At 42.5% G+C, this 27,062-nt stretch overlaps 1 protein-coding gene across 4 annotated transcripts in view; it reads left to right on the top strand.

The window, feature by feature from the left end:
• Positions 1 to 27,062, top strand: part of Nhs (NHS actin remodeling regulator) — a 315,783-nt gene that overhangs the window by 215,242 nt on the left and 73,479 nt on the right. The window contains exon 1 of one of the 4 annotated variants that reach the window (XM_029473255.1): positions 8,853 to 8,912. The exons of the other annotated variants lie outside the window; for them this stretch is intronic. Within the exon in view, the coding sequence (XP_029329115.1) occupies positions 8,879 to 8,912 (34 nt within the window). The 5' untranslated portion in view covers positions 8,853 to 8,878. Of the gene's footprint in view, positions 1 to 8,852; positions 8,913 to 27,062 lie in introns of those variants that run through there. 4 annotated transcript variants of the gene reach the window in all.

Genomic DNA, 27,062 nt, shown 5'->3' with positions numbered 1-27,062 from the left:
GCAGGAAAGGGCAAAAACCACAAGCCATGTCTGAAAATTCTTTTCTAGCCTCTTCTGTTCCTAACACAGCCTGATTAACAAAAACAATAATTAGGATGTTTTTTATGCTGAGTGATTTCTTAACATACATACAGAAAACAGTCCAAATCATACAGCTCAGTGGATAAACAGACGAATACACCCTAGCACTGACCTGCCAAGTCAAGACCTAAAATATTACTGCCACCTCGGAGACCTTCAAAGGCTCTTCTTCCTCACCAGAGGAAGCTACTATTTTTATTTTTAACACCACATGTTAGATTTATAAGAAAATAGAATCATAAAACATGCACTCGTTCTGTGTCTGGCTTCTTTTACTCAATGTTGTATCTGGGAGATTCATCCCAGATGTTGTTGGGTGCAGCAGTGGATTCTGGCATGGTGTGAAAATGCCAGGATTTATGTATCTGTTCTACTGTTAATTAACATTTAGGGGTTTCTAATTTTAGACTGCAATGAATTGTCTTTTGGCAGAAGAGAAAGACTTGGTGTCTGACATGGGAAATAGTCAATGCATATACAACTGCCCCTCCAGTAATGTTTAGATACACAGGGAGAGTGAGGAGCTTTGGGAAGACGTAGGTATCAATAGCAGCTGCTACCAAATCTCTGTAGAACAGAAATCCTCACACTTTCAGAGCAGGACCTTTAGTTCTTAGAAGCCTGGTTAGGAAGACTTGTTCTTTTTCCTTATTTTCATACGACACCAGTACCCCATGGTCAATTTCTTCATAGCTTCCCAGGCAAATTAGGATATTCAAAAAAAAAACCCAAAAAAACAAAAAAACTAATTTGTGGGAAGGTAGAATCACTCTGAAGTCACACTTAATATTAGCAGATTGACTTTCAGCTTAGACTTTCTCAGTAGATATTTTCACATACCTACCATAATTTTGCCTGATATATATATATATATATATATATATATATATATATATATATATGTAAAATGTACTGCTGTCCCTAGTTAACCCTAGGATGGGTGCCCCTGACTGGATAGAAATGGTAAGAACTTCAGTGGGGTGACACTGAGTAGGCTGCTATGACTGTGGGTAGTTTGCTAAATTCTTATAGATGAACTTCATCCACACCACTGACAGAAAGATGAGACAGTTTTTCTTGCTTTTTGTTGCCCTGCTTCCATTTAATGGTGTGTTCCCCCAAAGGAAAAGGCAAACAGGGGAATGAAATTCCAGGCTAAAAATACTCAGGGCAAAAACACAGTACTGAGTTTAGCATCTTGTAACTCACAGGCAGCAAAAGTAATTTAACAAGTTTTAAAGGAGAAAGCCAGAGAAAGCCTGTGCAGCATTAAAGATTCCATTTTCTTTGTGAATCGCATCATCTCCCAATCAATCATTTCAAATAGAGCCAAATAAAAAGGCTTCCCTGTTTTATACTTCGGGGGAATCTCTTTCTTATATTCTGCATAAACAGACTGAAATTCTGCATTCATCTATTTGATCCCCTTGATGCTAGTTTTTGTAGCTGACCAATCATTTGTCATTGGGTGGACAAATGGGGAAAAATGTTTTATCTCCTTCCAATATTCTGCTTTCTCCAAATTGACTGCTTACGTTTTCATCTGGTCTTATCACTTGCTTCCATCCATTCTCTTAATGTTGGACTCCTGTCAGGATACTGCACATGAATGTATGATGTCATTTCAAATAAATCTAAAAGAAACTGGAAAGTTTCTGGAATTTCCTTATCTGAAGAAGCCAAAGTAAGTAAACTTAATTTGCATCCACCAGGAGCTCTTAACTTTTCTATGTCTACCCTGTGGTACAACATGTCAGAGGACCCATGACAATATGATGACTAGGCCCCAGTGGTGTTTTGAACATGCTTGGCCCATAGAGAGTGGTACTGTTAGGAGGTGTGGCCTTGTTGGAGGAAGTGTGTCACTGTACAGGTGGGCTTTGAAGTTTTGCCCAGTACAGAAGAGTAAATCTGTTCCTGGCTTCCTTTAGATGAAGACATAGAGCTCTCAGCTCCTCTAGCGCCATGCCTGCCTGGACACTACCATGCTTCCCACCATTATGATACTGGACTGAACCTCAGAACCTATACTCCAGCCCCAGTTAAATGTTATCCTTTATCATGGTTGCCTTGGTCTTTACAACAATGGAAACCCTAAGACAGAAGGTGGTAATAGGGCCTGGGGTATTGTTGTGACAGGCCTGACCATGTTTTTGTTTGGAAAAATATGGATTTGGGAACTTTGTATTTGGAAAGCAGTAGAATGCTTTACGTTGGGCTTAATGGGCAATCTTAGTAGAGATAAGGAAGTCTTTGTTGCTGAGAGCTCTATGTCTTCATCCAAAGGAAGCCAAGAGCAGACTCACTTTTACACACTGGGTGGAGCTTCAAAGCCAACCCCCACAGTGACACACTTCCTCCAACAAGGCCACACCTCCTAACAGTACCACTCCCTATGGACCAGGCATGTTCAAGCCACCACATTACTTTATAGAACTTGCCTTGGTTGTGATGTCTCTTCACAGCAATGAAAAACCTAAGACAACCCCAAATGTCTTTCTATTAATGTATTCAACTCTATTTTTTAAGCTGTAAGATTTTTTTTCTTTTACCTTTGACATTATAATGTAATTACAACATTTCTCTATTCCTTCCCTCCTTTGAAACTATCTCACATACCCTCCCCTGGTATATAAAATAATATTATTTTATTAGATATAAAACAATAAGTTACCATTTATTATTTTATATACAGTACATTCACCTCTTAGAGGCAGGAATTACATGTAAGACTTACAGCAATGGTACACAATAAAACCCCCAGGTATGAGGAAGTGGGGCTTTCTCTTTAGCACTCATACGCATGCTCATAGTATCAATGCCATCCAAAAATGAACCAAAGTTAGACAGTGCAGTAGAATGATGGAGTATCTTGGATAATACCTAATGTTATATCTCTGTCCACGAATGGGCTTGCTCTGAAGATGAGTAAATTGTTCTTTCTCTTTCTGTGTAAAACAGTGTTTTTCTTTTCCTAAGATCCTCATGAAATCCAAGTATTTACTGGCTCTAGAACCATAGAAAAGCCTATAGTTCTCTTTATGCTGAAACCCTTTTCCATTGGTGAACTGATGCCTCTATTTCTACCATTCCTGGTTTATTCTTCTAGCCTTAGGACAGTTACACTAAAATGTGAATATCCTTGAATGGAAAGGTTAATGTGTGGTAGAATGCAATTTCTGTATTGGTCAGACCAGAGGCCAGAGACAGAGGAAGGAGGAGTTACAGCCTGAAGAACAGAAAGCTCTAAAAGAAGAAGGTAAAAAGCTCATTTGGTCCCTCAAAAGACACCCACTCCTCTCTAAATGTCTTAATTTGGATGTGTTTATCTTTGTCCTCCTGCGTGATGTAGCTACTCTATAATTGTTCCTAACAAACTAAAGCCTCGGCATGTAAATGACTCTAATACTGAGGGGCAGCTAAGAGCCAAAAAGAGTTCCCAGTCTTTCTTAAAGAGTTTATATGAACATCAGTGGAGATCAAGATAAGGTAGTGGTGACAAAGGTTGTATTTTCAACTTCACTTATAATAGGAACTTCTTACTCAGGGTCATGAGAATGTATTGTATAAAGGGTATGTCAATTTGTTACTTTTCTTGTTATTATGACAGAATACAACTTAAGACAGAAGCAACTTAAGGGAGGAATTTATTTTGGCTCATGGCTTTCCCATCCATTGGATGGAAAAGGTATCATAGCTAGAGCTGTCAGTGTGATTTGTTACATGGTGCCAACCAGGAAAAAGTGAGACCTCAGGCAAGAACCAAAGTGGATAATGCTTGAAGTCCACCAACAGCCTACCTACTTTTTATAGGTATTTTCCACCTCATAACCTCCCCTAAACAATGGTGCACATGTGTAGGTACACATGTGAGTATGCATGAGCATGCACATGAGCACACATGCACACACACACACACACACACACACACACACACAGAGTGCATATAAATGTTCTTCCTGAAATACTACTCAGCAAAGCAAGTAACAGAAGTTCAGGTTTGGTCTTGCTTGTTGTCTGTTGGCCTTAGGTTGAGATATGAGTGATGAATGATAATAAATCTGCACTTTTTCAAACAGGAAAATTTGTTCCCTAATATCTGTCACTGGGATAACCCAGCATAGCGGCCAGCAGTGCAGCAAGTTCTGCCAGCAATACTTTCAATGTCTTTAGCAAATTATTTAGTCACTCCACATCTGTTTTTTAACTTGCAAAATGGAGATAATACTTGAATTTAATGCATAATTTTCTGTGAGAATTGATTGATATAGCACATACAAATTCTTAAATCAATGTCTCATATGCAATAGGTATTTCCTAAATACTGTCATTATTATATTAATATGGCAGGGAAACTGGTTGCATGGTGACTTTAGATTTAGTGAGGAAAGTGAGAATTTTGACTTATGCTCTTATAATAAGCTTTGCAGGCTCATCTACATCTCTCTCTTCATGTATGAAGAAGGAGAAAAAGAACCCAACAAATGAATGCCTCAAAACCAAACAAATGATAAAATCTGGGATGCGAGGCAGAGGATAGATTTCTTGTGATGAAATAAAGGCTTTGCTACAGAACTTCTCTTGGAGAGATAGTCAACTTACACCTTGGTGTGTGTGTGTGTGTGTGTGTGTGTGTGTGTGTGTGTGTGTATTTCTAGCTCTAGGCTTTGGTTAGAAGTATAGAGCTCCCTTCTAGGCTTGAATGAAGCATAAAAGTGAAGCTGATTGACTTTTTTTCAGCATTTCACAGTCTTTGCTCCCTTCTTAGTTTTCTGTCTGGACCTCTGCTCTGACATAAGAAACCAAAATGGCAGCACTTCGTTGGTGAGAGCAGAAACAGAGTATCCTGGTGTGGGTTCTTCATAGGGACATAGAGTGTTGCCTAAACTCTATTTGGTGAATCTGATGGCAACCAACTGGCAGACTTGGGGGCTGTGACATGCATTATCACATCTCATATTTTAATATTCATGGAGACTGAACCCAGGGCCTTGCATATGCTAGATACTCTACCACGGAACCACATGCACAGTCCACTTCCTATCCCTTTACCATGTGATATATCTGCTTTAATGGATCCTGGCCTCAGGCCTGGTGGAGATTGGGACAGTTGCAGGGTAACGTAACTCGAGGCTGTGGCTAGCTGGCTCTTTAATTTTGTGTGCATGTTCATGTATGCATGGGAATCCAGCAGATGGGCAGCAAGAAGGTAGGCAGCAATCTACTGACACATTGATCTGGATAGCAAGTTTGCCTTCAGGGATCAGGGACTTAGGTGTACAGGTAGAAAAGGAATTTACCTAGCTTTTTCCTGAAATGCCAGAAAACTTAAAATGGGTCAGTGGTGAATACAAAATACCCTTATGGCTACAACCCCAAAAGGATTTGACTTGTTTTGGAGACATCCAGAATAAGGCAAAGGAAGTTCAGTGGCCTACATCTAGATTTCTCAAGGGGGATGAGAGAGAGCAGTCAGTTGGACAGCTGCAATCCCCAAGTCACAGGTTGTAAATCATATGAGTGGATATGGCTGGAACTCACGAGAAGAACTCTGGGAAATTGATTTTGAGCCAACTGCTGGCACAACTTATCATGCAAATGATAACCCCAGCAGATGCTAGCTTGTGGTCCTGGTCACTTAAATGGCTATATCAGATTCAGATATATACCTGAAACCACATTTAAACTCTCCTACCTTCATTCTGTAAGAGGGAAGTTTGAACCAAATAATACAGAGACACTAAGATCCCAAAGCCACAAAATACTAAGGCTGGTTCCATCATAAACTAAATGATCATTGGTAGCCAAAACCATTGATGCTCCAACTACATTTTCTTCAGGTGTACTTATCTCTTAGCTGCTGCAAGTGTGAGCTGCTAAAGTCTAGAGCTCCTCCTTCTCTAGAGAATTGTACTTAGCAAAGTGTACATACCACCAACACTCTTGAATCCAGGGCAGACCAGAGCTCCCTATTTTGATAAGCAGAGTGTTCTACCAAGTCCAGCTGAACTCTTTTTGACTTTCCTTCTGTCTATTAATTCTCTTCTCCATCTTTCTGTAGCATTGTCCTCGGTCTTTATCACCCTTGGGAATAGTGCTTCTGGCCTAGTGTACACAGAAAGAAGCCTGGAAATTCATGGACATTATGCAACTTGGGTTCAACAAGTGGTCCATTCTGGTATCACAGATAATAGCCTACCCAGAACTAAGCAGTACTTATATCAGAACTTTGCATCAGACTTGCATGCCTTTAGATGACCACCCACCCACCCACACACACGCATTCTGTCATCTCATCAGAGCTTTCCTCTTGGTCCTTCTGTTAAGGTGAAAGGCACGTTCACAGGATACAGGGCACTCTTTTCCCCTTGACATCTGGTTTGATTCTGGGCAGCTAAATAATGTCTTTGCAATGAATAACAAAAGCTAATTCACTGTGGTTTTTAAAACACCAACTGCAAATATTTTCCCTTTTCAGCTTGGGGTCACTGGAAGGGGGAAAAAACGGGGCTGAGAGAGATTAACCTCTGAAAACCTATTATAACTTCCCAGAGAAAAGAAAACAATGGGAGCACCTTCTTTCATTTGTGAGGGCCCATTTCTGAATGAGTGTTGTTCAAGGCAAGGTTGTGGCTCTGCAGAAGAGTTTGAAATGCCACTTTCATTCACCTTTCCTTGCAAAAAGCCACCCCACGTGTCTGTGTCCGTCTGTCAATTCCTGCCAGCTCTATGCCCATCTGCCAGAACCACTGATTCCCATGGATTGAGGGGGGAGGGAGACTAGGCCCAGTCCATGGCACCCAATGGCTTTCAAGAACCCAAAAGGTTATCCTCTCTGCTTCGTCTTTCACTGACTTTTCCTCTTGATTTACTCCAGCCTTTGCCTTTCTCCCTTCCTGCAACACCCAGACACTCTACTAATGGGTGGGACACAGTGCAATTAGCAGAATTTTTGGCAACAGCTCTTCCATCCACTGGTGTCACTGAGAAAGCTGAAGATTTAATCTGGGTCACTTACACAAGGTTTAGGCCAAACTTGCTTTTGACTTAAGCTTGTTGTTGTTTTAAATATTTTTTAAGGATTATAATGCATCTATCATTTTCCTCTTCCTTTCTCCCTCCAAACCCTCCCATATACTCCTCATTGCTTTCTTTCAAATTTATAGCTTCTTTTTTGAAACCAATTGTTATCACATGCCCATGTATATGTACACATGTATGCCTAACTAGAACCTGCTCAGTATGTATAATATTACTTGTACACATGTTTTCAGGGCTGACTAGTATCAAATAACTTATTGGTGTGCCTTTCCTCAAGGAAGGCTTGTTGCTCTGAGACAGAGTCTCACCATGGAGGGCTGACTGGTCAGAAATTTAATATGTAGACCAAGTTGTCCTCAAACTCCCAGAAATCCCTGCCTCAGCCTTCATGGTGCACAGATTGCAGGTATGCACCATCTCAGATCTGATTTGGGCTGTTTTGGGACATCCCAGGACATCCGCACCATTCAGTTTCTTCCTGTATGGCAGTAAGGTACCGAAGCCTACCATAGGGGGGAGTTATGACCGTGCAAAGCTCCGATGACTCTCTGAGAAGAAAGCAATCCATTCACCTAACCAATTGTTCTTCAGATACTTGGAATGACTTCTTCACTTTTTCCTTTTCTTTCATCTATTTTATCTTAATTCATAGTTTTACTTGCTGGGCTCAGGTGGGAGGTGAAGCAGATGCCATGACAATATATAGCTACTAGAGAAAGGATTCCCTTTATGACTAAAAAGGGAGAAAGCTTGACTAGAGTCCAGGATTGTTGATGTTTTGTGAAGTGACTTCATGAGCTTTGTCTTGTCCTATTACTGTTAATCTGTATTAAGTAGTTGAGCATGTTGATACAGGTGGAGGTGGTGGTGGTGGAGGTGGTGGTGGTGGTGGTGGTGGTGGTGGTGGTGGTGGTGTGTGTGAAGAGTGGGAGGGGATCAGAAAATCATTTGCAACCTGCAAAGAGCAAATTCTAATTCTATCTGCCCCTGTCACTCTCTCTGTCACTTGGATAGGTTTGCAAATATTTGCAGACCTGCTGCTCAGCCTTCACAGCAAGCACAAATTTCACAGCCAAGCATACCATTGCCATCCTGATGAGAAAAATGGGAGTATGCTGGGGCAGTTGTGGAGTGATGGGATGGAAAGAATCCCTTCTTGTGATTGGGCAGCAGACATAGGGGCCCAGCTCCTGTGGCTCTCTGGCTTTTAGTATTTGTTCAGCTTCCTGTCTCTCTCAGTGTGCTAATGGTTTCCATAGCCACAGGGCACCTGGCAGAGGTTCTTAAATGGGTCAGGCCTGAGGTTCTGCATTTCTAACAGGCTCCCAGGTGATGCTGATGCTAAGGATAGCTTAGCCAACTGCACTTGGAATTCCAAGGCTGTAAAGAAGTACCACTGTGTTCCGAGCTGTGCAGAACTGGGAATGGAATAGTGCTAAGCCCCTCCTTTGGAGACAGGGTGTGTCTGAGGCTGTCCCAGTCCTGATTTGCCATTCAAGTGAACCCCAAAGGGATTAGCAGCTGGCCCAGCAATTGGGTGAGACCATCTACCCCTCCAGGGGGGTGTCCCAGAGGCAATGCAGAGGTTGTGTGAAAATCTGCAATCCTCCTTGCTGAAGGTTGCCCCTTCTCACCCTCCCCACCCCCCTACCCTGTGTGCTGACTTAAGCAGATCAGCTTTCAGTTCTCTGGCATTCCGAGAAGCTTTGCAGAAAAGAAAAGGCCCTTCCTTAAGAAGCAGAGCTGGAATCCAAGCATGGCTCTTGCCTGCTGCATGTCCAAGAATGAAGGTATTTGGGGTTTGCAGCATTTCCTGGCAAGACAAAGAGGGAGGGGTGCTGGGGAGGCTGGGCTCCTGGAGAGGAACTTGCCCTTCTGTCTGTAACTGCTTCCTATTCTTGGGTGAAACAGCACTGTGTTTCCTGAGGGGAAAAAAGTGAGCCCTTTCACAGGGACAGATGTGAGGAAGGAAAGCGCGCCTGGCCTTCATTCAGAACTGACTTTGACATTTACAGTCTGCCTCCTAAGCTTCCGGTCGGTTCCTTGTGCTGTTCATGCTGTATGCCCTACATTTTGTGCTCTTTCTGAGACGGTGGACTTCCACAAGCCCGAGAGGGAGTTCAGTCTTTTCCCTGTTGTTCTGTTCTCCATTGAAAGGTTTTGAAGGGGGGAGCAGGGATGGTCTAAGGAAGATTCTTCCTGGGTAGGTTCCTAGGGCTCTGGCTCAGGGTTTGGGGGAGAGTGACTTCATCTTGCATGGGATCATCCTAGGCCTCCTCACCCCTTCTCCTTCATCATTTCCACTCCACACCCCACACCCCACTTCAAACCCCCATCTTCTAGGAATTCCGGGATCACTCTCCCACTCTAAGATTGAACATAGAGATGTATGGCCCAGTGGCTCCTTAAGCAACCTTGAACTGAGTTCAAGTTCACTCCTCTATTCTTTTTCCCCCATCTTCAATGGCCTCCTGCTAAGTGTTTTTGACCACTTTGAGTGCTGCCTACTTTTGTATTGTTCTTTACTTTCTTTCTTGATTTCATAGGATTGGCCACACCCAGAACCCTTTTTGGAAAGTATTGAACAATGTTCGTCCTTATAACCCCAGATACTTAGGTTTCTTTTGTGGACCCCACAGCCTCCAGTGGGTTGTTCCACTAGAGGTAGGCAGCTTGAGAGTCGAAGCTGCCTATTCTCTTTGCCTGGATGAAAGCACTGTATTGAATGTTTGCCACCATTGACTGCCTCTATGGAGACTGATGCAGGCCCACCCCCTGATGAGTCTCCTATTAGTCTAACCAGTGGTGCTGTGTGCTGCTCTCCTCAGTGTGTGTACCACCCTGCCACCCAAGAAGATTCTCTCTGACTTGCATTTGCAGGTATGGGAATTGGAAAGCACTGGTTTGTGCATCTTTATTACCAAAGAAGAGAAAGGAAGACAGATTCTGATGGGTGCCACTGAGGTTGGGACAATGTGCCAAGATATTTCAGACTTTGTAGTGGATTTTCAAATCTCTGATGTCATACACATGTATAGTAACCAATCGTAATTTCATGGGCCCCCTCCAGACCAATTAAATCAGAAGTTTCCAGGAATGGGTCCAGGTATCAGTATGTTTTCTTGTTGAAACTCTGCAGGTGTTTAGCAGTGTGTAGCTGGGTTAAAGAATCACTGATCAGAAAAAGAAAGAAGGACCCCGGTATCACCACAATCTTCAGTTTTCCTCCCAAAACCAAGTAAGACCATTAAAAACCTAAGTTCATACATTTTCATACAGATCAGCAGATCCAGGAGGAGTGCTCAATAGCCAGGCAGCCTTTATTCATTGAGCTAGAAGGGCTAAGAGACAGAAGAGAGTACAAAAGCAAGAATGCTCTTCAAGGTCTCGGCTAGATGGTACTGGCTTAAGGCCAAGTAGAAAGATGGGGAGAAGGTCCATCTGAGCGGCTTGACCCAGCATTCTGGCAAGAGGTTAAGAAGTTGGGCATGGTGGTACACATGTGAAAGTGGCTGACAAGCTAGGGTGGAAAGGACTATAGGACTACTGGGCAGAGGGTTCAATACCTTGTGGCTTTTAGCATGCTATTATTTTGATTGTCTTTGAGCATTAGTCTCAACAAAAACAGGGCACCTCAGCTGACACTGGATGGTTCATATGGAGGAAGACCAGACCCTTAACTCAAAGGTGACTCCAACCTTTGGCAGATACTGTACTCAGCACAGTAAACAGCTGAAGGGAAAATGACTGCTTTTTTTATCAACCCAAATTTTATTATACCAGATTTCATTATAAAAATGTTAGAGGTTTGGGGAGTGTGTTTATTACAGAAACAATGTAGTTACAGTGATCTTCAACATCTTTCAAACTGGAGTCTCAAAGGGAGTTTTATTTACTAGATTTAAATCTGTGGAACAATTGTTTTGTATGATTGCCTTATAAGCACAGGGATAATTCAAGGAAAATCAACTCTCTGTTTTCTTTCCTCTTTAACCCCTGCTGAATTTCCCCAATCTGAAGAGTGGTACAGCCACCTAGAACAATACTAGATCTTGGAACTGATAAACTATATTTGGGCAAGACTTGCAGGGGATAGAAAGATGGGCTCCAGGAAAAGTGGGACACGTGACTGAAGTTCCAGACTCCTATTGCTTCTGGCTTAGGAGGGTGTTTTAGGGCTTTCAACAGGTGTGTTCCACCACTTAGGATGCCCAGGCAAATGTCAGGCAAGGACTGACACTTGTGCAAACCATAGTCACTGTCACTAGTTATACCAAGATACCTAATCATTCATATTTTCCAGAAGCAAGGCTTTTAAATCAGCCCCGATGTCAGCTCAGCCCTTAGTTTATTCCTGAGAACTCTGCACTCACACATTGATTGTTACCATCTTGTGGCAAAGATCATTTTGTATTGACAGTTCTGATTCTCGAGTTGGTTTATCTGAGTTTTGTATTCATTATCGGGAGTTTTTAAACTACAAAATGCCTATTAAAGGGGATGCTTGGTTTTTAAAAAGTAAGCATGAAGCTTCCAGAGGTCAGGAGGCAGAGTTAGATGGATCATGAGTTCAAGGCCAGCATGGGCTATAAACAACATTCAGGGTCACCCAACGCTACAGAGTGAGACACTGTCAATAAATAAATAAGTAAATAAATAAACAAACTAATAAATATCAAAATCTATAAATTCTTCTTAGAGTGCAGCTTTGGTAGCTTCTATTTTTCTATCATGATGCCTATTGTTGTTTCTATCCTCTGTAGATTTTGCAGAGATGGTGTGGTGTAAGGGAAACTGGGCTTTGATATGTGACAGATCTGGGTCTGAATCCTTACCCTGCTATTTACTAGTTGTAGGTGTAGGGCAAGTTACAGGCCCACAGTTGCCTTAATTCTCAAATGGCCATCTTATTATTTGCCTTGTGTAACCTTAAAGGAGAATTAAAAGAAAGAATATAGCTAAAGGACAACATGATGCACCTGTAGATGCTCAACACATGGTAAATATAGAAAATAAGAATATTTAACCTAATGTATCATTGGCCCAAACAAGAGCTTTGTGTCTGGAAAGCAGAAGGCCAGGACAGGGGGTGTCCTTTCTGGATCAACCCACTTAGCCTAATGTCGACCGGAGGCATTGGCAGATGGGACATGAAAATAACAACAATATGCCTAGAGGAGAGAATGAAGCCAAATGTTACATTGGATTGGGAATGTCCAGATGAACTAGAAAACTCAGTATAAGCATTCACCATTGAGAAATACTGCCTCCTCCACCTGCTATTGTTACTTGATAAAATATTTGAGCTGCTGAGTCCTAGTCATTGCCTTTCTTAGCTCTATAATGAGGGTATCCTATGGTCAGCACCTCAAAGGAAGAGATTGTTAGGGGAGCAAAACTTTATGGAGTAGCAACATTTCTTTCCTGGGTATTGGGCTTGAATCTGGGCATCAGGCATGGGTAAGGTATGCTTCTGCACTTGAGGACTTCAAAGTCAAGAATATACTGACCCATGAGTAGTCAAAAGACCATATATAGTATCCTGCAGTCCATCCTCAGAGTAGAGGGATCATCTGCCCCTTATGAAGTGGCACGAGAAACCAAGTGCAGCTGATGGAGGAGGGAACTTCTGAACTGACTCGGGATAAATGGGTTATGGTTCATCAAGTTTTGGATAGGTTTTAAGATATGATGAGTTGTGTTTTCTTTTGCATGTTTGATTTTAGTTGTTCCTTGCTTTCTCTCTGCACTTGTTGGAGGGTGGATTGTAGAGGCCATAATAATAAGATTTAGGGGAGGAGGATAAAGCTCCAGGATGCTAAAGACAGCTCTAATCTGCTGGCCACACCTTTTTGTGCTATTGCAGTTCTCTGTGCATAAATTCAAACTGAAGTGGAAGAATTTCCCACCTCTAGTCAAGGTAGAAGTGCTTATATTCCCGATAGCCCTCTTCTCTCTCTCTCTCTCTCTCTCTCTCTCTCTCTAGGGTGTTCAGTGGGCATACCAAGAGGTCCACTTTTCTGATGGGTGCTGATTCTGGTGGCCTTGCTAGTGAGCTTGATTATTAGATTTTATGTGTGACTAAAGCCTCAGGCTCCCAAAAGTATAGGCCAGAGATGCAGAAGCCAATCAGTCTGAGTCAGATGCTAGTGTTCCAGTAGCCAGATGCTGAAAGTCAGATGTTGAAAGCCAGATGACTCCAAGCAGGGCAGAGCTACACGTGTTGCCTCAGTTTGGGGGGAACTTAGGCCTCCCAGGAATGTTATCTTTGCTTTTTGGCTTTCTCCCTATAATTGAGCTAGGAGGAAGTTTTGATTTATTCCTCAAACTGTAGTAAATCACTCCTCTCACCACCTTGTCTCTGTGTTGTGTTTGCCATGAATGGAATCTAACCATTAAGAGCTATGATATGTCTACCTCCTTATCTACATGGTTTTTTTTTTTTTCCTCTCTGGAAACGGTCAGTGTTGAATTAGAGTTGAATGACTAATTTTGAAAAACAGAAGTACTTGAAAATAGGCCAGGAGCGCACATCAGTAGCCACAATGTTCTTAGCTTGAATGGTTGAAGAATTCTGCATCACAACTAATGCTGCTTTGTGGCTCCTGTTCTGAAAGTCAAGGGTGATGACAGGGGCCATGAGTTTCCAGTGCTTTTCATGCCTATCTCAGAAAGCAAGCAAAATGGCCACCAGGGAGAATTAAGATAATTGTGTGTTGAGTGTTTATTTCCTTGGAAATATGTTGATTTGCAGTGTTGATTGATTAAGGCTTTATTTTTTTTTTCCCGTTTTTGGTACCTCCTCTCTGGATTTTTAGTTGCTCCTTTTCTTTTCTTTTCTTTTCCTTTTTTTCACACGAAAGACATCATGGGTAAGAAGAAGAGATTTTATTTTGAAGAACAATGATCACATTAACAAGGTGACAGCAGATAAGCTAAAAGTCACTCCATTTTCTGCCTGGGAAAAATGTTCTTTGCTGCCAAATTGCCTTCTGCCACTCTTTGTCTATTCTGCTTTTATAGGAGGGTGGCAGGCCCAGCTGCTGATGGACTCAGAAGAAATATCTGGTAGATAAGGTACAGCCTTGATTCATATACAGGAGGAAGGGTTTGAATTCAATAATAAAAAAATAAGACAATAACAACAAAACCCCACCGACTTCCTTTTCTATGTACAACGTTCTCGTGGCTGCAGCGCTCTTCAGGGCAACGATATTTGCCCTTGGTCCAACATATAAAGCAAAAAGTAGCTATAAAATTTGAAACTTGGTGAGGGACAAAGTATCTAATTCATTGTAATTTAATAGATGTCTAAGCCTAAATAATGTTCTCTCGGTACAGAATTTTCCCAACATCTTACCCAATATTGCAGGTAAAGCTGAAGAACCCAACTCATGCAAAACTGTGTGAAGGAAGAGTAGGACCAAACTGGCGTGTAATATCAGCAATATCGACTTCTCAAAACAAAGTAGAAAAAAATCAACGTCTACATTTCAAATCAAGTGGGGAAAGGAAAATGTCAATATAGAATAGAGGAGGCAAAAAGAAAAAGAAACTTCCAGAAGGATGAGAGCTTTTAACTAGTCTATATTAGTAGGACTCTGTAGGCAGGAAAGATCATCCACTATTATTACCTCTAGGCTTTGCTTTCTTCCATTTTTTTTTTAACAGGGTTGTGAAGATAGAGTGAAGTAATGAAAATGAAACATACAGCACAGTGCCTGGAACATGATAAAGATTGAGTGAATGATCATGGTTGGGATGGTTGGCTTTTGTAAAATGGGGAGGGAAGTGCTGTTAGAAGCATAAGAACAAAGCCTTCAGGGTCCTTCATGGAGAAATGGTGTTATCATTATGGGTAATTAAAGCTTTCTTTTCCTCTGATTTCCTTGCCTCTAATATTATGCTATTCTTTTCTGAGGCTCTTTCTCATGTTTTACATCTTGGCACACTTTGGTTATTATCAGCATACCTCTGGCAAAATGAAAGCAGACCTAACCACATATCAGACGATTTTTTTTTAATTCACTCTATTTCTCAATGCAACATCTCATATACTGGCTTACAATGTCACTTGTGGATGGGTATGGGATTAAGCTGTAGATATGAAGCTAGTAACGTAACATGTGCTATCATTTCTCCCAGGTTTTTCTTTTTCACAATTTATTTCAGCAATTTTAAAACAAATTCACTGCAGTTATTAGTTTCTTTTAATCTGTGTATCCTCTAATGATTTGATTTAAGTCACAAAGGACAAGTGTTTTGGGCAAGAAACAATGAAACTTTGTGTTTGTCTGTGTGTTTGTCTGCTAAGGTGGGAGGCTGGGCACGAGCTAGGGTCATCTGGGAAGAAGGAATTTTAATTGAAAAAATGCTTCTATAGGGTTGGCCTATAGGCAGGCCTGTAGGGAATTTTAAAAATTAAAGACTAATATGGAAGCACCCAGGTCACTATGGCTGGGACCACCCTTGGACTGATGATGATGGCCTGGGTGCTACTCTAAGAAAGCAGTAAGCAGCAGTGCTTCATGGCCTCTGTGTCAGTTCTTGCCTCCAGATTCATGCCTTGAGTCCCTGCCCTGACTTCCCTGGATACAAACTGTAAAATAAAATAAGCCCTCTCCTCCCCAAGTTGCTTTTATCATAGTGATGGAAACCCTAGTTAAAATAGAGGCTAAGGTTCCTTTCATTTTGTTTTGCACCAGAAGTGATTAGGCACTGTGGCCCAGAGTTGTTCAACGATGTTAGGGGCTGAACTTTTTGGGGATCCAATGGATGGGAAAAAACTAGGACGTTAGTATTAAAAGTCATTTAGTGACCATTTACTATGTATTCAGCAGAATTACTCTCATTGCCACCCTAGGTGATCTTCATCACAGCCCTCTAATGCGGGTGCAATTACTATTGTCCTTTCATGGGTCAGAAAAAGAAGTTCAGAGTGTTTACATAACTCACTCAAGAATATGGTTAAGATGTTGCAGAGCCAGAATGTAGAACCACCCCCCAAAACTTTGCTTTTCACATACTGCCAAGTAGAGATCTGAAAATAACAGCCCCAAACTAAATGTGGGGGCAGTGGCACATAAGTGAAAATACTCAATACAGTTAAAAGTTCAGAGATATGCTGTGGTCTATGCTATGCAATATCCATGAAGAGCATCTCAAGTAGAAAAACCTTAGACTCATTTGTAAGAATTACAAACTGTGCAGGAGAGATGGCCTCTACTCAATGTCAGACTGTGCACTAAAAAGAGGGATCCCTTGGATAAAGACAGAACCAATGTGGTGTAGTGTCCCTGTGTATTGGAAAAAGGAAAGAGGCTAGGTAAGGCCCGTTACATTCTTCAACTTCTTTAACAACCCCAGAACTTTTTGCTAATAAACTTGACTAAATGCAACTGATATATTTGTGACTCAGCATTGTTTATCAATGACATGCTGTTCAAATATTCATTTCCTAGGAGAAGGTTGTAAATGTCTTGCAGAATCATAAAAGGTGATAGATTAACAAGCACTGGAGGTTGTGGCAGGTCAAGAAGTTACAATGCAGGGTTTCCCACACAGTTCCTTGGACAGGCTGGCAGGTTAGCATAAAGAAATGGTGTTTTCAGTGATAAGAAGGAAGACAGCTTGTTCTCTCATATTTTAACTTCAGCACTCTGGTGAAGATGCTGGGAGGGATTATAATGTCTCTGAGCAAAAGAAAAAAAAAAGTAGATGGTATGATTGCAGCTATTCTTGCAGTTCTTACAACTACAAAAAATTGTATCTCCTTTCTGCAATCAGTCCTCTTTATACCACCACCTGCCTCCTAAAATTAAACAAGAGCCTTCTGTGTCTGGGTAGCCATGAAGCTGTCCTGAACTAACAGCACCCCTTGTTGCTGGCTGGAAGAACACTTGGACTCAATATTTTTCCCCTTAACATCTCTCTCTCTCTCTCTTTTTTTTTTTTTTTTTTTTTTTTTTTTTTTTTTTTTTTTGCATTGCAGAATGACAATGCATGCACCATGGAAGTTCTATGCATCCTCTATATTTTTCAGCCAGGTAACTTTGCTTGCATTTCCCAAACACGTCATGCCCTCTTCAACACCTTTCTATTCACGACTCTGTTTCCACTCCAGAATATTTTAAGACACAATCCATCTAGCTAGCTCCTTGACAGTCAGGGAGCAAGCTTAGGGCTCGAACTAAGAAAGGCTGCAAATGCTGCTGGAGTCAGGCTTTTGAAATTTCAGGAAGTCTCTTGGTAAAATGCCTTCTTTTGGGGGAAACAGAATACTCATTTAGTTGCAGATGCAGAAAAACTGTTTATCCGGGTACAACTCAAAAGCTTTTTCTCTGATTTTCTTTTTTGCACTCCTTATAAAACTATGTCAGAGCTAACTGAGACTCTCCCTTTTCATTTTTTTACCCTTTCCCCAAGAAGAAAAATGAACTAAATTAATTAATTCCTGCAGTATTGTAAATGCCAAATGAAAACCGCCTTCGACGTACAGATGAAAATACCGCCTGAATAATTATTTGTGTGTTTGTTTAACTAGAGGGCACTTAGATAGAGACAAATGAAATCATTCAAAGTTCAAAGGCTCCCATATTTGGTAAAAAAAAAAAGAAGCCCAACCACCCACATGTTGAGATAATCGAGCAGTCAACTAATACATTACCTACTAGCATTTTCTTCACAAGAAATAGCTTTTCCTGAAACTGATGGGAGCTTCAAATGCTGAACATTTTTCCTCTTAAATAAAGTTGGTAATTAACATCATGATTAAGAGTTTAGACTTGGGAGTTGCTTTCACTGTGTTGAAATTCTAGCATGCGACTAAGGCTGAGAATCGCTGCTTGAGGGACTTAGTTGTAGCCATTATTTCTCCCTTTCTGAGATAATTCAATTTGGCCCTAATTTAGTTTGTAATTATTCTTTTCTTCCTTTCAAGCATCTCCATCTGTAAGTTTCCAAAGTGTGTGTGAAAGGGGAGGGTGGACATCTCTTTCCCTCGCTCTCACCTGTGTTTCTGGGTACCTTATCTCTTTAAAAAGACAGCTGTGGCTATGGCTGCTGAATACAAAGCTGACATCAAGTTCTTTTTTTATTGGTTATTTAATTTATTTACATTTCAAATGTTATCCTCCTTCCCATTTTCCCCTCTACAACCCCCTATTCCCCCAGCTTCTATGAGGGTGCTCCTTCACCTACCCACGGGACTCCTGCCTCAGCGCCCTAGCATTCCCCTACACTGGGACATCTAGCCTTCACAAAACCAAGGCCCTCCCTACCCCCAATAATTCCAGATAAGACAATCTTCCACTATATATGCAGCTGGAGCCATGGATTCCCCCCATGTGTACTCTTTGGTTGGTGGTTTAACCCCTGGGAGCTCTGGAGGGTCTGGCTAGATAATATTGTTGCTCTTCCTATGGGGTTGCAAACCCCTTTAGCTCCTTCAAATTCTTGAAAAAAATAATAGTTTTTCTTGTAGTTCTCTGGGTTATGCTTCATATTTGTGTCCTTTAAACATATCATCTCTTCCCCTCCTACCATTCCCCAATTATTTCTTGAGAATGGTTCTGGACCCTCATCTTGCTGATTCTTTACCTCAAACTACGTAATTCCACATCATGCTGACAAGCCCAGAATCAGAGGAGGGAGGTCAACTTCTAGAACCGTGTCTGAATTCACACGTTACTGTATCACTTGGAGGTGTGGTGAATATTTTGAGCTATGACTAGTCTATGTTCTAGTCTTCAGAGAGATTTGCTTTTTGCTTTAAAAGGCATTTCTTTATCATTGTCATATTCAAACCAATAATTTCAACATTAGTGTCTGTTTAAACATATGACCAGGAATTTATTTTTGAAAATTGTACCAGTTAGCTTTTTTCTACATAGCTTTATCACCCTGATACTTAGTAGGTAGTAAAGGACAATAGGTAGTAAAGGACATGACCGCTTCAGGGTATGGTTGAGAAGAATGCTTTTGTTGTGGCTATAAAGGGAAAGTACAGCCAGAGGCATCTGGAAGGGTCCAGAACAGAGAGAGAAAGTAGTGGACTGTACATAGCCAGTAGACTTGAACCAGGACATGAGAGGAGAGAGAGGTGGGGAGAGTGGGAAAGGAAGAGAAGAGACAGGAGAGAAGACCAAGAGAGAACCAAGGGAACCAAGACAGGAGCCAAGAGAAGAGAAGAACCAAGGGAGTGCATGGCCCTTTTGGTTGGGTTATACCAAAAAGAGAAACTGGGGGAAAGGAAGGAAGCTCCAGGGCCAGAGAGGTTTAGGGTAGGGGTTTGGGAAGGGTGAGAAGTGCTCAGAGGAGTTTCAGGTAATGAGTGAGCCTAGAGATCAAGCAAACACTTTGGTGTGTTAATAGGCACCACAGTTAGCCATTTGTCTTGAGTTTCTTTGGGACTTGTCAGGTAGGTTTTCCCTTTAGGGATGACTTGGCTCAATTTAAGGCCTATAATACAAGCCTATGCAACTGGAGTTGGTCAGTTAAGGTTTGGAACATAGGATGGACTCCTGCATATGCCTGGTGGCTAGCAGGCTGTGAGCCAAGACAAGTGGGTGGGGAGGTGCTGGGCTCTAAGTGTCTCATCATCCAGCAGACTTGTCCTGACTCCTCTTTGTAGAGATGCAGCAATCATGGTTAGCAACTATAGTTAGCAGAAATTCTAAGACCTGTGTGATCCAGGCTCAGAATGTGTGCAGCATCATTTCTACTGTACTCTACTGGTGAAATGAAGCCAGAAGCTTCATTTACTCAGAAATAGACCCCACGTATTGATGGGAAGAACTAAAAAAGAACTGTGACTGTTTCTGAAATCTACTGTAAGAACCAAGTAACGTGTCTGCATGTTTTTATACATGTACATCAAAATGACTTCCAATAATAACATCTCCTGCTTGCATTCAAATGGGGGAAGAAAGATGTAGAAATTTCTCATGGCCATGACAATGGACTATTGCCAATGAAATTTCCACGAGTCATAGCAGAATGGACAGCAATCCAAAAACTTGGAGTAAAGAGAAAAGAATATGAACTGAGGAATCAAATAGAACTGATTCTATTCAAATGCTACATTGCCACCTTTTCTGGATCTCTTTGGGAGAAATTACTTAATATCTTTGAGCATCAATTGCCAAAACCATAAAACAAGAATGATAATTCTTAAGGCATAGGGCTGCTGGGAGAGCTAACTGAGATGCTGGTGTACTGTCCAGAGCCTAATAAAAGTCATCTCACAGTAGCCATGCCGTTTCATGCTGGTTTCTTTCCTTGTCTCCTTAGATTTGTGAATCCAAGTGCAGTGGGCATGGTGACGATCCTTTGCTTAGAATCAAAGCAGCTTGGCTAGATGCCAGCCTGCCCTTTTACCCATGTATTATATATCTTTGAGAGGTGACTTTGATAAAATATTTCTAACCTGGAATCTTGGCAGTGTTTGCAAACATAAGTAACAGTTAACAATTACCAAAAAAAAAAAAAACTTAGATTTTGTGCTATAAATTACTTTTTATTTTTGAGTTGCGCATAGCTTTTTTTTTCTTCATGCTCTGAATGGATATACTGTGGAATATTTGGGGAACCCACTGTCATTATAAAAAAAAAACCCTTTGAAATAATAGTATTTGGAGGAAAGCCTCTGGAAGTCATGTTCTTTCAGAAAGGGTGCATTGCATTAGAGCTGGAGAAAGTTTTTGAAAATAACCAGGAGTTCCATGTAGCAAGCAAGTTTAAGTCTTTAGGGGCTAGAGGAAGCCAGGTCGGACAAAACCTCTATTTTATACTTCTGCTCTGATGCAATCCATAGGGCTCCATTTTGGCTAAATCATCATAATTCCCACCAAAACAGCACAGAATGATAATGGTTTTATTTATTATTTTATATGCATTGCCAGTATATGCAAACTTTTATAGCTTGCTATAAATCCAAAGGGATTATCACAGCTGTTACTTATTTTAACAGGTCACAGTACAGTAGTTTATGCCAGATGGTTTGGAGAATTTGGAGAGAAAAAATTTATTCAGGCAGCCATATAGATATTAACTTAGGTATTCATGCTCTGAAATTAGTTTGCATTTGTTGTGATAAGAGCTGAGGAGAGAGATCAGTGGTAGAGCACTTGACTAGCATGTGTACAGCCTGAGGTTCAATCCTCAGCTCTGCAAAAACAAAACAAAACATTTGTTGTTGTATAAACCATGTATGAATAAACAATTCTTCATGAATGAGTGATCTGTTTTTCTATTTTGGTGATCTCTCATGTGTAGAGGTAGGGTAGCAGTCATTTTAATGGCTGCTACTAGAAGAGATGAGAAGTAAACTTTAGCCACATTGATATCTATCCATGGTGGAGACATCCAGTAGCTCCAGGGAAGTGAGCCTTGGAGGCAAAAGTGAGTAGTCATCATTGGGTCTTAGCACATTTTAGACAAAGAGAATAAGGCTAAGAAATAGCTCAAGGCAAACACAAAGAGTGGGTGGATATGGTGGGAAAGGAGCAGAGCTGGAATTGGGATTCCCATGTTCACCAACAAGATCAGCTTGGGATAAAATGTTTACCCAGATCTGACCATATTTCTGCCCTTAGAGATATTGATGTTTATGGCTATATAGTTGCCAGTTACAAAAACACACCAGAAATGGGGAAACGTAAATATAGGCAAGTGGAAATTCCTTTGGAAGGTCCTTTGGGTTCCAGGTCTCATAGAATAATAAACTAAATGAGAGACCTTCCTAGAGAAAATCTTGTAGATACTTGCTTAACCCCACCCCCTCTTTAGGGAAAAAAGCAGAGGATGGCTAAGTTGGCTCATATTTTGTCTTTTAACAACAACCTTACCTTGAACATTAGACTACCCAGGTACTTAGACTTCCTTGTAGACTCCCTCTATTCTCCCTCTCTTTGGTCTGGCCTCACTGGTTTCTCTTTAGCTATCCATTACATGCAGGGAGAAGACCATATTCTTGACATTCAGTATAATTCAGACTCCAGGTCTAATACATGGCTGAGTTTTCTTGGTAAATTCTCTGTCAATACAAGGATAAAATACTACCTCTGAAAAGAGATGAAATTATGTAGCATTTTACAATCCATTTTCCCAGTCCCTACAAAATAGGTGCCAAATAAGGTCTGTTGGCAGCAATGAAATATTCAATTAAGCAGAAAAGGTAGATTTTTAAAAGATTGATATTTCAGCATGTAGGGAGAGGCAGTATTTTAGAAATCAAAGAGTCCATGAATGTCAAGGAATAGAAGGACTATGCAATCCCCCAGCATGGCTGGTAGAAGAAATAAAGCTTTGAAAATGCATAGGTTAGACAATACAGAATTGCCTGTTCTCCTCTGAGCTTCCAATGACTTTAGCTTTCTGGAACACAGCCCTAAGCCTGGAAATAAGTGAACGCTTACTTGCAAGGATGCTTTTCAAGGCTGTAAATAGTTGTCAGCGAGCCCATGCATTTCATCCTGAAGGTTCTTGCTCAGGTGATTAGTTTTTAGTGGACAGATGTCATCCAGCTATGGGTATGCTTTGGAGCCAAAGAGATTCAAGCCAGAAAGTAGCTCCAGGTAAATATAAGGAGGGAGTATGTTTGATGGTAAGAGACATGAACTGGGCCCAACTATGGATTCCAACTATAGGGAAAGAGCTAGAAGGAGGCTGAGAGGAACGACAGCTGAGAACTAAATATCAAAGAATGAGCTCGGAAATCCAAAAAGTGTCTTAGAAGTGTGTTACCATAGAGACCAATAATAAGCCTTCTTAATAAAGACCCTAAGTAATCAGGAAAGCATTAAATTGTGTTTTCTATCGCCTGATTAAAGAGATAGGAAAATGAATTACTCAAGGTAGGCAAATTCTGCAATGAAATCTCTAACATTTTAGTGGCTTATTTCTCACTTAGCTAAGTCTAATGCAGGTCATTGTATAGCCATTTGTGTATCCATCTTGGGGGCTCCATTGACCCTCTCCCTGCAGCCTCTATTCAGCCAGCAGAGAAGAATATAGTTGGGAATGGGTAGGAGTTTTATGCTGGAAAAAGAATTATAACCTCACCTGGGATTAGCAATATCAGTCTAGTGAAAAGGAAGAATTGTGTTTGAGCCACTGTGTCCATCAGAGATTTGCACACTAGGGCCCATGGCTAAACTCCCACCTACTCCCTTGTTTTTGTGAATAGCACAAACATCTATTGGACACCTATGCATTTTATGGCTGCCTTTGAGCTACCATGGCAGAAAAGAGTGGTTTTAGCATAGACCACATGACTTGCAATGCAATTGTGGGTCCTTGCTGTAGATCTTCATCGGCCTAAGAGAAGAAACATTTACAGCTCTTACTTCTTAGACCTAGTGTCCTTGGCTTCCAATAAAAATAAGTGTGGCACCCACATGGACTTGTATATAAACTAAGTTCTTAGAATGTTAGCTCCAAAGGGGATCAGTCTATGTTCTGTGTCTACTAGCAATACTTAGTAAATGCTTCTATTTGAACCTTTGTAGGATAGGAAACTTCAGGTATCCTAGCTGCAGGACATGGTAGAGAAGCCCCAGGGAAAACTATACAGTATGAACACTGTGTGATGACCTGAAACAGGTGGGAAGGACCCACCTCCACTGAGCTTTTATCATGTCAGGCACCAATATCATATTTTGTTATTGTTGTATTATTTACTCTCTTAGCATCTCTCAATTAGATTTTCTTACATTCACTTCACAAGTAAATAAGCCAAGTGTTGAAGAAGTCAAAGAATGTTCCCAAAGTCACACTTGCTAATAGATATAGAAGCTAGGATTCAGGCACAGGTCTTTCTGAGTTTAAAGCTCATATTTGATCTCTTTACTCTGTAGGACTTGCTAAAACCCTGTTCAAATTTAAATAATCTACTCATATTGATTCCACTACCACTATTAAGAACCACCTAAGTATTGGACATTTCAATATGAAGGGACAACGAATTGGCTATTTTCATCACCAGTTGCAGTTCTGCTCTCTTCATTGTCAAGATTCTTCCAAAAAACCTAGAGCAATTAGTTCATCTGCTTGCACTGTGTGATAAGTGACTTTGGGCTATCAGCTACCTGCAGTCTTGCCCAGCATTGCTATGGAAGGCAGCCATTTTGTTCACCCTCACATAAAATTTCATCTCAACACCCAGGAAGTTGGAACTCACACATGATAGAGCCTCCCTGTCATTGAAGGTCTGAGAGCTTGCTACCATTAAGACAAATGGCCACTGAACCTAGCCCTCAGTGTGATGCAGCAAGTTTGGATGGGGGGCTTGTGGAGATTATATATGATGCCTTCCTCACGGATTGTGCTGATGTTGAAAGTCCTTCAAGTAGAAGGTTGGTTAGCACCAACCAATGAAAATAATTATCCTCACCTTTCTTCTAGCCATCGTAACCCTCCCATGAGTGGCTAATCCCCCAGACTTTCCCAAAGCTTCCCAGATCCAGGTCTGCCCAGACAACCACTAATACCTCTGTGGCATGTGCCATTGGCATTCTTGACCACACTGTGATCCTGCAATTCTGTCATTCCCTAGCTTCTGATGTGGGACCCGTTCCCATCCTCACCTGCTTCTCTGACTCATCTATCTCTTCCTCTCTAAGCACCTCTCCCTTTGCCTACTTATTTAAATTTTGGGGTTCCTGGTTCACTGGGAAAACGGCTACACATTTTCTCCGCCCATCTTTCTTGGCCTGGACACACTGTCTCCCATGGGAACTCCAGCCAGATCCCCTGTCCTTGCTGGCTGCTGGAGGCCCTCCAAGTCGGTTGGCATGAACAGGAGGAATGCTGCCAGTGCAGACTAACTTAGGTTCAATATGATTCTTCATGTGACCACAATCATTAATTCATAGTAATGCCAATTAGGAAATATTTTTTACTCAGTGCTCCTGCATACCCCGTGATTTCTTGTGACCTTGCCTCACCACAACTGTGATTTATGCAGGAGTTAAAGGCCTCATGGACAGAAGCTTGCTCTTATATGCAAATCTGCCCAGGGCACCAAGCTCCCCATTTACAGATAGATGCCCAGTCAGAAAATAGCCAAGTTTCCCCTAAATGAGTTTCAAAAGCCTCAAGACAAATGAGCAAAACCGGGCATTCCACAAGGCATCTTTGGATAATTTCATTCACTGGTTTCCTCCTTGCTATATATTAGATTGCATCTCATAAGCGTTCTTTTAAGTGGCCCTAAATGACTCTGCCTTCTGCACTGGCTTGTTATATATAGAACCTGCCTGCCTAAGGCATAGGCACACAGTGTCATGTTTTTTAATCCTGATTCAACCTCGGAGCTGGTCTAGTAAATCATCCTTCCCTGGAGATTAATACACGGCTGCAAAGCATTGTCCTTGCAATGTGTTTAAGCCAGAGAAGAGTGAGTTGTGTCTAAATGTGAGGCTTCAGAGTCCAGAGATGAATGGGGGGAGGGGATGCAATGTCACATTTTTTTTCTGCCCTTTTACCCCTATTACATGCCAGCATGTGCCATAGCTTATCTCAGTCCTTTTGCGCCAGAAGGAAGGCTTGGCATGGTTGGCGTCTCCAATTCTTCTGCTATGTCCAGAGGCTGGGGAATGGAATGTGAGAGGGGAGCCACGGGGGTGCGGTGCTGAGCAGCCGCGATGGGTCCAGCCTGTTGGTGATGTGCAGAGTCTGCCACCACTCTGGGTATGGGTATCGCGCAGACCCAGCGGTCGCGCTATCGCACAGGTACAAGAAATCCGGATCCGGGATCCTCCGCAACCCCCAGCTCGTGGAAGCGCACAGGCCGGCTCCCGCGCGCCGCCGAGTTTCGGGCTGGGGGCTGAGACCTGCAGATCACTGCGGCTGGCAGCAGGGGACAGATTCTTTCTATCCTGGTTCTCTCTACCCCAGTGGAAACCAGAGATGTTCGCGGAGCCAGGCAGCTGTCTGCGGAGCGTTGGTGCAGCCTTGCCTGCTGCCCGGGAGGTTTGGCTGCCGCAGTCTGTCCCATTCACTGGGCTGTAAATCGAAGCTGTCTACGCGGGCCAGGCACTCGATCCCAGCGTGGCCCCGGGGCTACGTCCCGCCCAGGTCTCCGGGCACCTGATTTCCCAGTGGTCAATTAGGTGGCTCAGCCTGCAGCATTGAAGCAGTGGAGGGGCCAATGCCCCTGCTTTGATGGAGCGCGCCGTGCGCAGAGACCTCCCCAGTCGACTTCCTCATCAGAAGGCAGCATCCATTCATAATTCTCTCTCTGCCTGTGGACGGAGTTAGACTGGAGTCGGGCATGGATTCCTGTGATCTCCCTTCTTGCATCTGAAGGAGAAACTAAGATAAAAGAAAAAGGGAAGGGGGAATGCGGTCATAACGCACCAAGGCTCTGGAAAGCCCCCTCCCTACCCGAGAGGCCTCTCCTTTGCGGGGAGAGAAGAGGCAGATCCCCAGCCCAGCGCCCCAGCCAGCTGCTGCTTCGCTGCGGAGCCGGCACGCATGCCTACCTCACCTGACGGCCGCATTCCCGGGGAGCCGGCACGGGGCCCGGCGGCGCGCCCAGGGCGCACGGGCGGTAGGATTTCTGCACCTGGCGAAAGAAGCACGGGCTGCTTGCCCAGGGCCGAGCCTGAACCCGAACGGACACCCGGGGAGGCTAGCCTCGGCGCTGCACCCCACCGCAACCCCACGGGATGCTCCACGACTCGCAGTCCAGGCCACGCGGGTGTGTGTGAGAGGGGACCAGCTTGGGGGGGAAGGGGTATGGGCAATTGACATAATTTTAAACTAATTTTTCCGCACCTCTGGGTTGTGGGTGAACTTGGGGGTGGAGGAAGCATGGACCGCAGCCCAGCCGTGCGCTAGCGGAGAGGAAATCCCCGTGGCTGAGGTCTGAGAGAGCCTGATCCCCTTGGCAGAGCTGAGTGAGGGTGAGCAGGCGGTCAAGGTGGACCGCGCATAGC

Source organism: Mus caroli, chromosome X, assembly GCF_900094665.2.
Source record: "Mus caroli chromosome X, CAROLI_EIJ_v1.1, whole genome shotgun sequence".
NCBI lineage: Eukaryota > Metazoa > Chordata > Mammalia > Rodentia > Muridae > Mus > Mus caroli.
This window is presented reverse-complemented; position numbering and strand designations above follow the sequence as displayed.